This window comes from Ambystoma mexicanum, chromosome 1p (genome assembly GCF_040938575.1).
Source record: "Ambystoma mexicanum isolate Mex_15411 chromosome 1p, UKY_AmexF1_1, whole genome shotgun sequence".
Taxonomy (NCBI): Eukaryota; Metazoa; Chordata; class Amphibia; order Caudata; family Ambystomatidae; genus Ambystoma; species Ambystoma mexicanum.
In genome coordinates, this window is record NC_090921.1 from 1,158,602,070 (window position 1) to 1,158,615,042 (window position 12,973).

The 12,973-nt window shown below is 42.4% G+C and overlaps 1 protein-coding gene across 1 annotated transcript; it reads right to left on the minus strand.

Annotated features, from left to right (window-relative positions):
• Positions 1–1,935: 1,935 nt before the first annotated feature.
• On the minus strand, positions 1,936–12,604 carry LOC138450386 (proline-rich transmembrane protein 1-like). The gene is made up of 2 exons (XM_069604836.1): positions 12,046–12,604; positions 1,936–2,311 (listed from the first exon to the last, which is right to left on the minus strand). Exons 1-2 carry the CDS (start codon positions 12,439–12,441, stop codon positions 2,102–2,104), a joined length of 606 nt encoding a protein of 201 aa, XP_069460937.1. The 5' UTR covers positions 12,442–12,604; the 3' UTR covers positions 1,936–2,101.
• Positions 12,605–12,973: the final 369 nt, after the last annotated feature.

Sequence of the window (12,973 nt, forward strand, 5' to 3'; positions counted from 1 at the left end):
TCTGCTTTAAGCCTGTGGACGACTCTACTGGAAAAGGTTTAACTGAACTGTTTATAAATATCCTGAATGAAAATAAAATAATGCTTGAGCACTGCCAATGGCGCAAACATGAAAGGAAAGCACAGTGGGGTTCCGGCTAGAATTCTTGCTCTTAATCTAAGAGCATTTTTTGTGCCTTGCGGCTGCCATTCCCTAAATCTGGTTGTATCCAATGCAGTATTGTCATCTTTGGATTCAGCAACTCTCTTTGGATTACTACAATGAATATACACTCTTTTTTCTGCATCTAGTATTAGGTGGAAAGTCCTCACAATTAATGTTAGAAATCTCACTGTAAAGCCGCTAAGTGACACCCGTTGGGAGAGTCGCATTGACAGCGTGAAAGCAGTAAGGTTCCAAGTGACTGACATCTATGACGCACTAATGGAATTAGCACAGTTAAGCAAAGCTGGTGCTGGAGTCAGACATGAGGCCCGAAGTCTGGCTAACCAGATAACTGACTTCAAATTTCTGGTTTCTCTTGTAGTTTGGCACGATATCTTGTTTCAGATTAACATTGTGGGCAAGACATTACAAAATAAGTCAGTGGACATTGTGACTGCTACTTCTTTGATGAAAGGATGCATTCAGTTCTTTGTAGCCTACAGAGACAATGGATTTGAAAATGCCATCATTGCTGCCAAAGAAATGGCAGCTGACCTAGGAGTTGAGCCTTCCTTCAAGGAGATCCGTATTCGTCAAAGAAAGAGGCAGTTTGATTATGAGGGCAGAGATGATCTAACACAGACCCAAAGCCCAGAAGAAAGGTTCAAGAGGGAGTTTTTTTATGTGCTTGTTGACACAGCCCATGGTTCAATTGAAGAAAGGTTTAGACAAATGAAGGATCATGAACAATGCTGGGGCTTTCTGTATGACCTTAGAAAGCTCCCTATGGACAAAATAGCACTATTGGAGCATTGTACAAACCTGCACCAAACACTAAATCATGGTGAATCTTCTGACATCAATGGCAAGGACCTTCATGTTGAATTGGAAAATATACGCTACATGTTACCAAGAGGGACAGTTACACCACTACCAGTTCTCCAGCATATTCATGATGCTAACCTGAAGAACATTTTCCAAAATGTCTGGATATCATTGAAGATTCTGCTCACTCTGCCCGTCGCAGTTGCAAGTGGTGAGCGCAGCTTCTCCAAATTGAAGCTCATTAAAACATATCTTCGATCAACAATGGCCAATGAAAGACTGACATCGCTTGCTATTTTATCAATCGAAAATGACATTGGCCAATCCCTGGATCTATCCGACTCTGTGCTTCAATTCGCAAGGGCAAAGTCAAGAAAAGTTACATTTTGAACACATAATACAGGTAACATTCTAAGACTGTCACCTAGTGTCTAGTGTATGCATTTTCTATTACATTTGTATTTCTATCTGGTTCTTAATGAAGTACCCTATTTACAACACTTGTAACACATTTTTTGGTTGTCATTTTTTAGGTGTCGGGGTGAGGGGGCGCCATCGATGCTTTCCGTCTGGGGTGAATCTGGTGTAAGACGGGCCCTGTCTTCAGATATGATGATCTCATACCTTCAAGCATGAAAAAGCCATCAGAATGCACATGATCATAGCAGCCGCATGACACACACCGCCATACATATGTAGTAATTTTACCCCTCAAGAAAGGGACGTGTGGAAAACATGTGATGGCAGAAAATACAACGTGCATCAAATAAATAACTGAGTGCATCACAGACACCCATATGATGGAAGGTATATTATGAAAATAGCAGATGCAGCAACTCACACTCGCCACTAAGTGAAACCCATGATACGTGTCTTGTGAATTAGATCACATCGATGCGGCAGACGCACACTTGGACAAATTTGTAACAATTGTAAATAATGCGCCTTTGACGATCAACACAGCAATGAGTGAATACTACTTTTATTCAGAACTACGTGGCTGGAAAACGAGAATACAGTTCCATGTCATGTGGAGAAATAAGGCAAGAAACAGCAGAGATGTGGGCTTAGCATGAAGTGTGAGGGGCCTCACAAGCACTCTTACATGCAGGAGCAATGCCGGACTCCACACTCAGCAGTAGTAGTAGGAGTGGTAATAGTAGGAGTAGCAGGTGGTCTGGGTGTAAGAAGTCCCTCCTCTTGTGAAGAAGTATATTATATACCCAACATAGCCAGCAGTTAGGAGGATTCCAAGCACTAGAGCCGTGTTGTTCAGGATCAGAGTTTTGCGGGAGTTGCTGGAAGCCGTAGGTCTGTCGCCTCTGGTATTGGCATCCCTGGTCTGCAAAACAGGGGAAAAATAGAGATGGGAGTGTAATATAAATCATTGCTATGCTATACCACTAGTTCGTTTGCTTTTACAGAGCGTACCATGTATTCAAAGGTTCAAGAACAGCATCCTGGAGGCTTTTACTTACTCCCGAGCCTGAAAGACTTTGATAAGCATCAGTTACCTTTTAATCTATGATAGTTGAAGTCAGAGGATTAAGTGGAACACGGCTAGCCAGGGCTTAGTCCTGGCCATCTCCAAATATTGCCCTTGAGCCGAGCGCTCTGCCAGGGCTCTCCAAACTGACCTCCTTGGCAAAACGTATTTAAAAAATATGAGTGACAATACTGCTCTTTGCCAGTAGATGTCAACTTCAGTAATGTTTAGAATCACAAAATCAGTTAAGGAAATTTGAAATTAGGTACTTTTCAAACAGGAATTTGAAATAAGAGAATACATTTGTGTATGTATTGTCACACATTGTATTAAATTATTAAATGATTATCATTAGAATGCCTTTCATTAGTATGTACGAGCAATGGATTTCTTTCAGAAGAACTGTGGGATTGCATGGTGTACTGACACCTTTCGATTGAATGTTCTGTTTCTTATTTGAATATATTAATTTTGGCTCACATTTTGACACACAAATAACCAGAATATTTTCCCTTTCATGGCTCAAATGTAAACTTGATTGGCACTATGAGGTCACTCCTTTAATTACACAGGCCACTTTTCCTTTAAAGCTTCATTAGCCACTTGGGATTTGAGGCTGTGTGAGACCCTGTTTAGACCCCACCCCAAATGATTGCATCATGATGCATTAGAACACACCCTTGATTTTTTATCCCACTTAAAGCATAGGTTGAAGTGAGCAACACAGAGCACCCTTTTAAAGATTTATTTATATCCATACAAACAAATAAAGTTGCTGTATATCACTAATCAAATCTTCCCAACATCATGAATAACACCGAGCTGAAGGATTGTGACAATGAATCTCCATATCTATATGAGTTTATTACACAACTTCTTTTATTGTGTGTCTTAAATAACTGAAAGTACAGTGGGGTTGAAAAGATGTTTCATATCTGCAGTTCCTTGCATTCTGGTACTTGTCGTTTACCAATCAGGATCTGAAAATGAAATCCACCATGATATTCCTTTGGCTTAACACGTTGCTATGAGGATTTACATGTTATCATGTGGCTTTACTATGTAACCTCTATAAGACAGTATTATTGTAGGCCTTGACATCCAAAACGTAAATATGTGTACCAAGTGAAGCTTGGAAGCTATGTGGTCAAATTTGAAGAGGGGGATACAATGTCTGCCTCATTGCTTAGCCAAAGTGTGTGATCCTGGTCAACTATTTAATCCCACTATGATTTACCTGCAAACTTTTGAGTCCTTATTTGAAATAGTGTGAAATTAATCACACTATTTGGAGAAAATGACACCCTTACAGAGGGTTAGATTTAATGAGTAGGAAGAAAATAGTGTACACTGATGCTCCTCTGTCAGTGTACCACAAGCCGTCACTTAGAATTTCACTATTGGTGCACTGGCTCTCCCTCAGTCCTGTATCATTTGATGTGACAGGCAAATATATAGTCTGAGCAGCCAGTCAGTCTGCTACACTAGAATCTTTGGTGCACTAACTGTGGCGGAGCCATAATTAATTTTCTCCCATTTTGCTGCCAGTCACAGAGGTTACTTGGGCCATGCAGAGTTCTACCCCACAGTAGAATGAATTAAACTCTTTGCTATGTCCTGTTATGCTATTTTATTGCATATTTTATAGCACACCTGCTTCTATTTTCTCTCTTTCTAGGAGATTGCAGTGGGGCAGAAGTCTATTGCAGTAGCAGGGTAGGAGAGCAAGATTGCTTTGTTACACTGTTCATGTGCGCAGATCTGAAGATGTGGCTCTCTGAGGTGTATGTTTTAGATATGGTGTGAGCTGTCTGGAGCAATATTTAATATGCACCCCAGGTTACTGTGGTACTTGTTTGTGTGGTTGTCTGTCGGTCTGTCAGAGTGGTGCTAAGGAGTTAGTGGACTTCTGTTGGTTTATCTGTGGTGGGTTTGTTTGGTGTTTAGGGAAATGTAGTGCGCCTATATGAGCGTTCAGATGGTGTATGTTCCATTTTGTAACCTGTGTTTTGTCAGTGCACAGGTTGCGTGCCGCAATGTATTTTCAGTTGGGGTGGGAGGTAGTGTGATTTTGAAGGAGCTATTGTTGAAATATCTTTCTCAAATCAATGACAAACTTTATTGCATTGACCCACCAGGTAATAGTGGGAATTTGAGGGTTTCAAAATGGGCTTTAAACAGAAGCAGCACACAATAACAAATTGAAGCAAAAGGCTTCAATTTACTAACACTGACTCACCAGGGACTTAAGGACCAGCCAGGGGGTGGACCAGAGGAGTAACTCCCAAGGGTGCCAAGATCCAGGGGAGAGTGATTCACCATAACAGCTAAGATGTGATGACCAGAGAGATACGTAACCAGAGAGCTTTGCTTGTACCATAGTTTTACTTCAATCCATTTTTAGTTTTGGCTATTAGGTGGTGCTATTAAGCCGAACATATTGCACTTGAGTAAAGTTAGGAAGGAGAGGACATGTGAGGGAGGACACACAATTTGAGGGTGTGGGTTAGATATTTACCAGTCCACTATCGGCTCTTCCCTCCCTGCCCAAAACACATCCTCCTGGGATGTCTTTGAGCTAGCTATGTTAAGCAGTAACATCAAATATTGGCCTGCCTGTGTGGGATGTCTTTGAGCTAGCTATGGTAAGCAGTAACATCAAATATTGGCCTGCCTGTGTTATTTGTAAGTAGTCTCCTCACAGTTAAGAGTTAATGGCTTAATTGCAGATGCAAAAGTGCTACAGGTTTAATAAATAAATGTCATACACAAGTGTGCCTTCAACTACTTCACTTACATTTGTTCCTTGTACTTAGATCCTGTCTAAACAAACATTGACAAAGTCAATAGTTTTGGCTTGTGTATAGGCATTAAATAGGCATATGCCAGATACTCAGATGCACAGATAACTCCACTATTTTCCAACTGTTGCACCTTATGGTCAGGCGGTACAATTAAGACAGTGCCTGGCAAAGGCCTATCCCATGTCTACACAAAAGCCAAATCGGTTATCTTTGCCAATGTTTGGATTCAATTGATGTGAATGCAGCAAGATGATTACTGGCAAATACAAAGTGGATTGAGTTTAATGTACGGGTAAGTGCTTGATCAAAGCACTGCATTTCTGTTTAACTCAATTACTGTTACTTATAATTAAAGGTATTCATTAAGAGAAAAGATACTGTAACAAAAAAATGAAAATTAAACTGTCACCTGCCATGAAATGATTAACTTCCTTTACTATTCATGCAGGAACATTACATGTGTACCTAGACAGTTTGCATTTTATTGACAATCAACATATTTTTAAACTATATTTATAATTGTGTGTTTTAGGGTAAATGACGTTTCAAAGAAAACACTAATAATCATGTTCTGATGTGTATCAAATAGTAAGTTTTTTAAATTTGCATACACAGATGTCAAATATTTCTATTCATGAATATATTGTGTTGATATTTCTATTAGGGACGAAACTAGTGCCATTAGTTTATTATTCCAGCCAATGTCTAGTCTGGCCACAATGTAAAAAGATCCATTGAGCATTTCAAGCAAAGATCAAGACCCGCCCTGCTCCACCCTGTCCTTCCCAGATCACCTCCCATCTGTCCCCGAATGCCACTCCATTCTTTTTGGAAACAGCCAGAGTATTGCCAGTTCCTTTTCCCCACTGGAGAAAACAGCAGTTGTTACGAGGTCTCACGTGTGATGCCTCTCGCATTGTGACAAGTCACACGTTTAACATTCTCTGCAACAGTCTTTTCTCTCCCTCTATTGATGTCCTTTACCTTACCTATCTAAGTAAATTTCACTCCTTCTCCGGTTATGTTCTATGCACCAAGGTACTGAAATGGGGGCAGGGGGAGCAAGCTCCCCCTTTTTTTTTTGATTTCCGAAAATCTCACATAATTTAAATTGTATAAAAGTAGACATTTCAACCATCATTAATGCTAGGCTTAGACTACTGAAAGGGAAAAACATACATGCATTCACTTTCCTAAATGTTCATTCGAACAGGTGACAACAGCAAAACAATCAAAGGCCAAAAGGCCTGGCTTCAATAAATGTCACTTGCAGTCTCTGAAGTCCAGATAAACCCTACCTATGCCCAGACACAGGAGGGCATATTCAGATACATGCGAGAAGAACCTTCAGAAACACGGATGTCATATGCCAGGTAAATCCATATGTTGCCGTATGTAGCCATCTAGAACAGACATATGCCTAGGCCAGGGCATAGATTAATATTGATGACAGAAACATCGATGCTGTATTTAATTTAAGTAACAGGACCAGCGAATAGTGACCTAAAAGCTACTGCACAAACCGGTCTGCAAGCACGGTGCATACAGGAATGGTAAGTGGGGGTGGGGATAGAGTGATGCGTTATGAGTGCAAATTAATTGGGTAAGTAGGCGCGGCAAAGCAGGTAGGTTTCTAGATTATGTTGGAAAGGTGGCGGCAGGGTATAGTGCATTCCACAGGACTGGAGACTGCACTGAAGATCTGTGACTTCTGAGCAGAGATAGACATTTTACAAAAAAGATGTGGAACTGGGGTCCCGGTGGGAATTGAAGGCTTGGTCCTCGGGCATAGAACCGCAAGGGTTTTGAGCTCATAGGCTGTCGGCCGATAGAAAGCAAGTGGGTGCGATGGTGCAAGCAAAGATGTCCTTCTAGGTTGTTTTCCAGTTTTGTTTTTGTTAATAAACAGATTCCAGTTTATTTTGAACAGCCTTGGGTTCAACTAGACTAAACCCTGCAAACCCTTCACATTTTAGGAGATGGGCTAACTTCAGAGACTGTGAAGGGAAGGTGAACTCGCTTGGGTGGGGGTGTTCTCCACCACGGCATGTTTGTGGGAACTAGTGACAAGTTAGCAGAAAAGTGTGCACTTTAAAGGATATCAGATCACTGACCTTGCCTTTAAATATGATAAGATTGAAGGACACTGCACATTTCTGTTGGAACTTGCCAGCACTGTAATTCTGTGGTTGGGATGTAGTGTGTGGTGTGCTTGGTCTGCTGCAAGTTCAATGTGTAAATTCACCAGCATTGTACTATGATCCCATGTAAGACAGAGTATAACTATGGTTGGAGTTTTCTTTTCGTCTTAAACTTGTAGACCTCAAGGATATCAACTCAGCTTAAAAAAGTAACTATTATGTGAGTCACTTTCTTTGTGTGGGAATTGTGGACCAAATGTCGCATTAGGGCACTTAGCCTCTTGACACATTCAAGTGAGACTCTTCTGCTGAAGCATCAATGCTTTTTTTTTGTATTTTTTTTGTAAAGCAGCCATAACTCTCACCTTCATGCACAAAACAATTAAGGCATTTGCCTCCTTCTATCCCCTCTTACCCTTACAAGCACTCCTCCGACATGCAAGTGCTAACATCCCATCACAGTCTAATTGTGGCACCATTTGCCAGCTGCCTCCTAACCTGCCTACAGACGACTCTAGTTTGAGAGAGGACAAGTCAACATGACCCAAGATTTTGAGTCCAATGGCTGTTGTGAGCCCGTTAATAGTAATGAGCAATGTGGGAGTTTTTATGCTGTAAATTCTAGAAATTCTACAAAACGTACAGTGGAGGTGGCCATTCAGAGTTCTTTGTGTCACCACTGATGTGGCATTTGTATATTATTGCTAGCAAAAGTACACCCTCTCCGAAGGGGTTCTGTAGACAGACCTGATAACACTCTCACCAATTGTTGAAAATCAATGATCCTTCAAGTCGCTGTTCTGATTTGTTTATTGCTTGATGTGCTTTGCACCCTGAAGTAAACTGCACTGAGAATGGGCGCATGTGGCTGGCTGACATATCGCAGAGCAGACGTTGGGGGAGGTGGAGTTTGTGTGCTGCTGCATACTGGGACCTTCTGTTCTCTCTCCTCACCTGTCTCCTCACCCTAGCATGGTGCAGGTAATTGTGGTGCATTGCAGTGCAAATATCTCAGAAACATTGCATCTTAGGGCATTGAAACGTGGTTTTTGAGGTCCCATTGGGACCTCGGGTTCCGTTCCTCATGTGTGGACCGGTCCTTCTATGACCAAATCACATTAATGTTTCACTGATTTCAGGCAACCGTCTCATGTGTGAAGGTGCTGAAATCCAGAAAAAGGGTGGGTGTCCAAATGTCATGTAACCAGTAATGTCTGGAGGGTCCTAACAGGTAACTATGCAAAATCTGGTGCAGATTGGTGAAACAGTGTGGAATTTTATAAGGAACAACACTTCACCAAGCCACAAACCCACCAACAAATGTTGACTTTTGCTGAAATCCAGGGAAAGTGGTGGGGTGGCAAAATGTCATGTAGCCAGTAAAGTCCAGAGGGTACGAACACACTATGCAAAATCTGGTGCAGATTGGTGAAACATTGTGGAATTGTATAAGGAAGAACGCTTTACAACGCAACAAATGTTGACTTTTATTCATAAAGATATGACATGTCCACACTCCTTCATGTTAGTATAGTTCAAGTGCCAAGAAACTGCTGCCATGGTGACCCCTGTTTTCAAAATTGCAAGGAAGGAGGGAACATTCTGATTTTTAATATAAGGGACTACTTCTGTCAAGCCTGTCCCTCTTCCTCTGTGCAAGCACTGGGAGTTACTGATGAAACTGAGCACACGTTGCTGTAAGAGCAGTTGTGTTTATGTGTTTTTAAACCCAGCATAACTGTGTTGGTGTTAATTTAGAGTGCAGTGGCGCTGCACTACAGTTAAGGTGAATGATTGCCTAGATCCATGGGAAATACAAATATTCTATTGCTAATAACTTTTGACTTGCATGATGGATTCGTCTGATAGTTTCTAAACAAAAGGCCGAGAAGAAGCCATCAGGGAATGTGGGGGCGTTATAAAAAGACTTAACTTATAAAAAAATTTCTGAAAAGTCGCTTCTCCAACATAAATATTTCAGTGTCAAACAAACAGATGAATCCTGGTACCTGTGACATGGACCATTTATTTATTATTTCATTTAAAATTTCTTTCATGCAAACCATGATGGAAACAGACAACGGAAACACAGGACGACATATGCACATACATACATGTACATGCATGTGCACATACATGAAAGAAAAATCATGTACTGATTACCCTTTTACTCTTAGATGTCCACTACACAGATGTCACCTAAACTCAGATCAAAGTAAAAGCATGCATATGATGAGTACATCTGAAGCGAAACCTCCTAAATGTTCCCGTAGCAAGTATTTGCTCAATCGAAACTACAGTACTACATTCCCACACGTGTCCAGCTCAGCAAAATCCTTCTTAGCAATTAGCATTTTTTTTCCTATAATTAAATGGGCAGACAACTCCATTCCAACTGATTCAAAGACCAACACCCAGGTTAGTAAAACTATTTGACATAGTAGCATTCACCCCTACCTGTAAAAACCAGTGCTAAAGCATGTCCCCGCTCCCGTACCCCCGACTCACTGCAGCTGTTTCACTGCATTTCCTGAGGGGAAATGTTACTGCATTTCTAAGAGTTGTAAATGGTCAGGGTAGTAAAACAGGGAGTATAGGGGTTGGGGCGTACGTGGGTAAAATGGGTTTTACAAGGCTTTCACCCCCTTAGAAATCGCACAAAATAAGTGTGTATAAAATGTCTGCTGTGGTGAGTTGTCACAGCCCCTCCACGCTATTAACCTGGACAGTCAAAATACATATTCCACTTTTCCTTGTCCATTTATGAGGTAATGGGACACTGGTGTCACTTTGGCGACATCTTATTACAGAAACTTCACAACAGTGCAAGTGTAATTAGCAGTGTGGCAAACATTGCCCTAGAGCAACTTAACACACCATTTCAATGCATGTATGCACCAGGGCAATGTTTGCCCCAATCCTAATTCTATGCCTTGTTCCAAACATGTAATGAAGGAACATGGTTATTTGTAGTATGGTATGTTTTGCCCTAGTGGTAGTTGCAATGCTTCTCTAATACCAGGCACAGTGTTGTTGAAACTTATTGCTATGGGTAATGGGAGGTGGCAAGTGTGTAGTAATACAAATCTGCCTTAGTGATGTGTCATCCTTACTCTCTCCTTTTGTCTGTTTCTGGAATTTTGATTTGCCGAAAGGTGAGCAATCTATGTGTGTCGTGTTTCAATTGGTTGCCTCTGCTCTCACTTCAATGGGTGCAGTCACTGATGTTGCCAGCTTGACAGTGTCTGCGGTTGTTTTGTTGTATTTCTTGTTTGATTGACGCTGTTTTGCTGAATACTTGGCTTATTGCAATTAAATACAATGTCTTGCGTTATTTTAAGGCATGATGTTTACCGGGGCATCCATGCTGCTCTCAGCATATAAAATCCAAACCCTACTTGCTTAGCCAATGCTGGTTGGAATTCCAATGCCAAAACAAAGGTTCTGATTCAGCGTGAAGCACTCTAATGTCACCATCGGTCAATAACTACCTGGAGTGCCCTCCCCTAGGACGTTATGTCTTAAATGCCATTGAAAATTAAGGCTATATCTGTAAAATACAGGAGATCTCAGCCCCTGAGTCTTGTGGATGGAGGAAAGGAGATGTAAACACAAGGCGTATTATTTCCCACTCTGCCCATTGAAAATGAGGGTGCAAATCAGCCACCCGGTTCAGTCTGTAAGCAACAATTTTCCGCCGGGTTCAGGTTTTGGAGCAGATGCACGGCATGGCTGCAGTCTCTTATAATATATATTGTTACTTTGCTCTCATCACTCTTGACTGCCAGTATCAGCATCCTGACTGACAGCCCAATGTAGTGTTAAGCTTCCATGCAGGTAAATGCAACGCATAATGAGAGGTCAAGTCCTAATAAAAGAAGTGGGGGGGGGGGGGGGCTCATTAACATACCAATTGAATGTGGCGTCACCAGAAATTAGCATCTCAAGGTGCTCTCTGAAAAAAGTGGGGGACTCTGTCCACCAGTGTGTACCATCGACTTGAGCCATGTGCCGGTCGAGTTCCTTCAATGTTACACGACCTGATGCACAGCCCCCCTTGTCATTGTAGCACAGAGGTCCACACAAAGCTCTGCCAATGCAGCTGCACCAGGATGAGCAGTAACCTCTATACTTTCATCACCCGTCCCCACCCCAGGACACTGCTCAACTTGCTGACTGTCCAACATGTTATTTCAGATATTTTTGCAGAGTATTCCCTTGACATTAAAACGCTTCGGCACATTGTGTAGCGGTCCTATTGAAGTCCTTGAAGGCGTTTGGCTTGAGTGATGCATGCTACTACTAATAAGGAGGGTGTCATGCCCCAAAGGTGAGTGGCGTACAATGTATGTCTCTGCCAATTCACCTCGATCCACACCGGTGGACCCGCCATGCAGTTCTAAAATGGGGATCTCACAAGCATCAATGATATTGGAGAGACCAATAGGTCGAATTGTGCACCTTAATCATGCGCTATGCTATACCACCCTGAAGTATTCTAACTGTGGAATGCACACACCTCTGCCCAGGCACCTCAATGATTATCAGCCAATGATCGTGCACTCGTCACATGTTGAGAGCCAGACATACTTGGAACAACGCACCTGCTAACAATGAACTTCAATATCTTTGAAAGCTACTGTACCTTAATGGAGAAGATGAGAGCCGCGAGCCCGATGGGCCAACAGCAGCACAGACAAGTGAAGATGGAATACCCCAGGTAATCCTGCTCGTAGGACTGCGTGGGAACCATGATCATGGTTGGCTGGGTGGTAACTACTACATTCTGCCCCGGTCCATTGCTGGTACAGTGCGGTGGGTAGTTGAAGTTCATAGAAGGGGCAGGGGTATTGTAGATTGGCAGGGCGTACATAGTGTTGTCTCGCACCGGATACACTGGTGGTGGGCTGGCAACATGTTTAGGCAGGGTGTTCACGGTGTTGTCAGGCACCAGATAATCTGGCGGTGGGGCAGCATCAGGCGTGAGCACTGTCTCATATCCTGGCGAGCAGACAGGGGCTTCATCTTCCCAGTTCTCCATGGGTGCATAAGAGGTGCCTATGGACAATGATGTTTCCTCTCTTTCTCTTTCTGGATTGTGTGTGCTTGTGTGTTTGAGAGATAGCTTGATATTCAGAGGGGAGGATCAGGGGCGCGGCCAGGCTGTTCAGTTCTTCCAATCCTTGTCTCTCGGAGGGGCTGTTAGAATGTGTGCTCTACGGGTGCTCAATGGTACAATGCAGGGAACGTCACAGCATGTACAGGCTGGATGCTGGACAGGCCGCATTCTTTTTCTTTTCTGGTAAGGCCCGCCTCCACAATAGGATGGACTTCTGGTTAGTGTGTCACTTAAATGGCCTACCTTGTGTTGCTGTAGTTGTCTGGGTAATACACATTCACACCTCAGGTGTCACTTTACCTATCCCAAACCTTAGCAAAGGTCTTAAGCAGGCAGGCGGCACTGCTTTCCCAGCAGGCCTTCCCTGCAGCCCTGCTTGTTTTCAGTAAATATGCATTCTCCACATTGTTCTGCAGTTGTAGATTTCTGACATGATGATAGACCTTGTGAAATA

What these genes read in the sequence shown, in the direction of transcription:
- LOC138450386 (XM_069604836.1), bottom strand. Translation starts at nt 12,441, where the DNA reads ATGGAGAACTGGGAAGATGAAGCCCCTGTCTGCTCGCCAGGATATGAG. An exon ending in CTCTCATCTTCTCCATTAAG is followed by an intron (nt 2,312 to 12,045) that starts GTACAGTAGCTT and finishes CCTGTTTTGCAG; the next exon opens with ACCAGGGATGCCAATACCAG.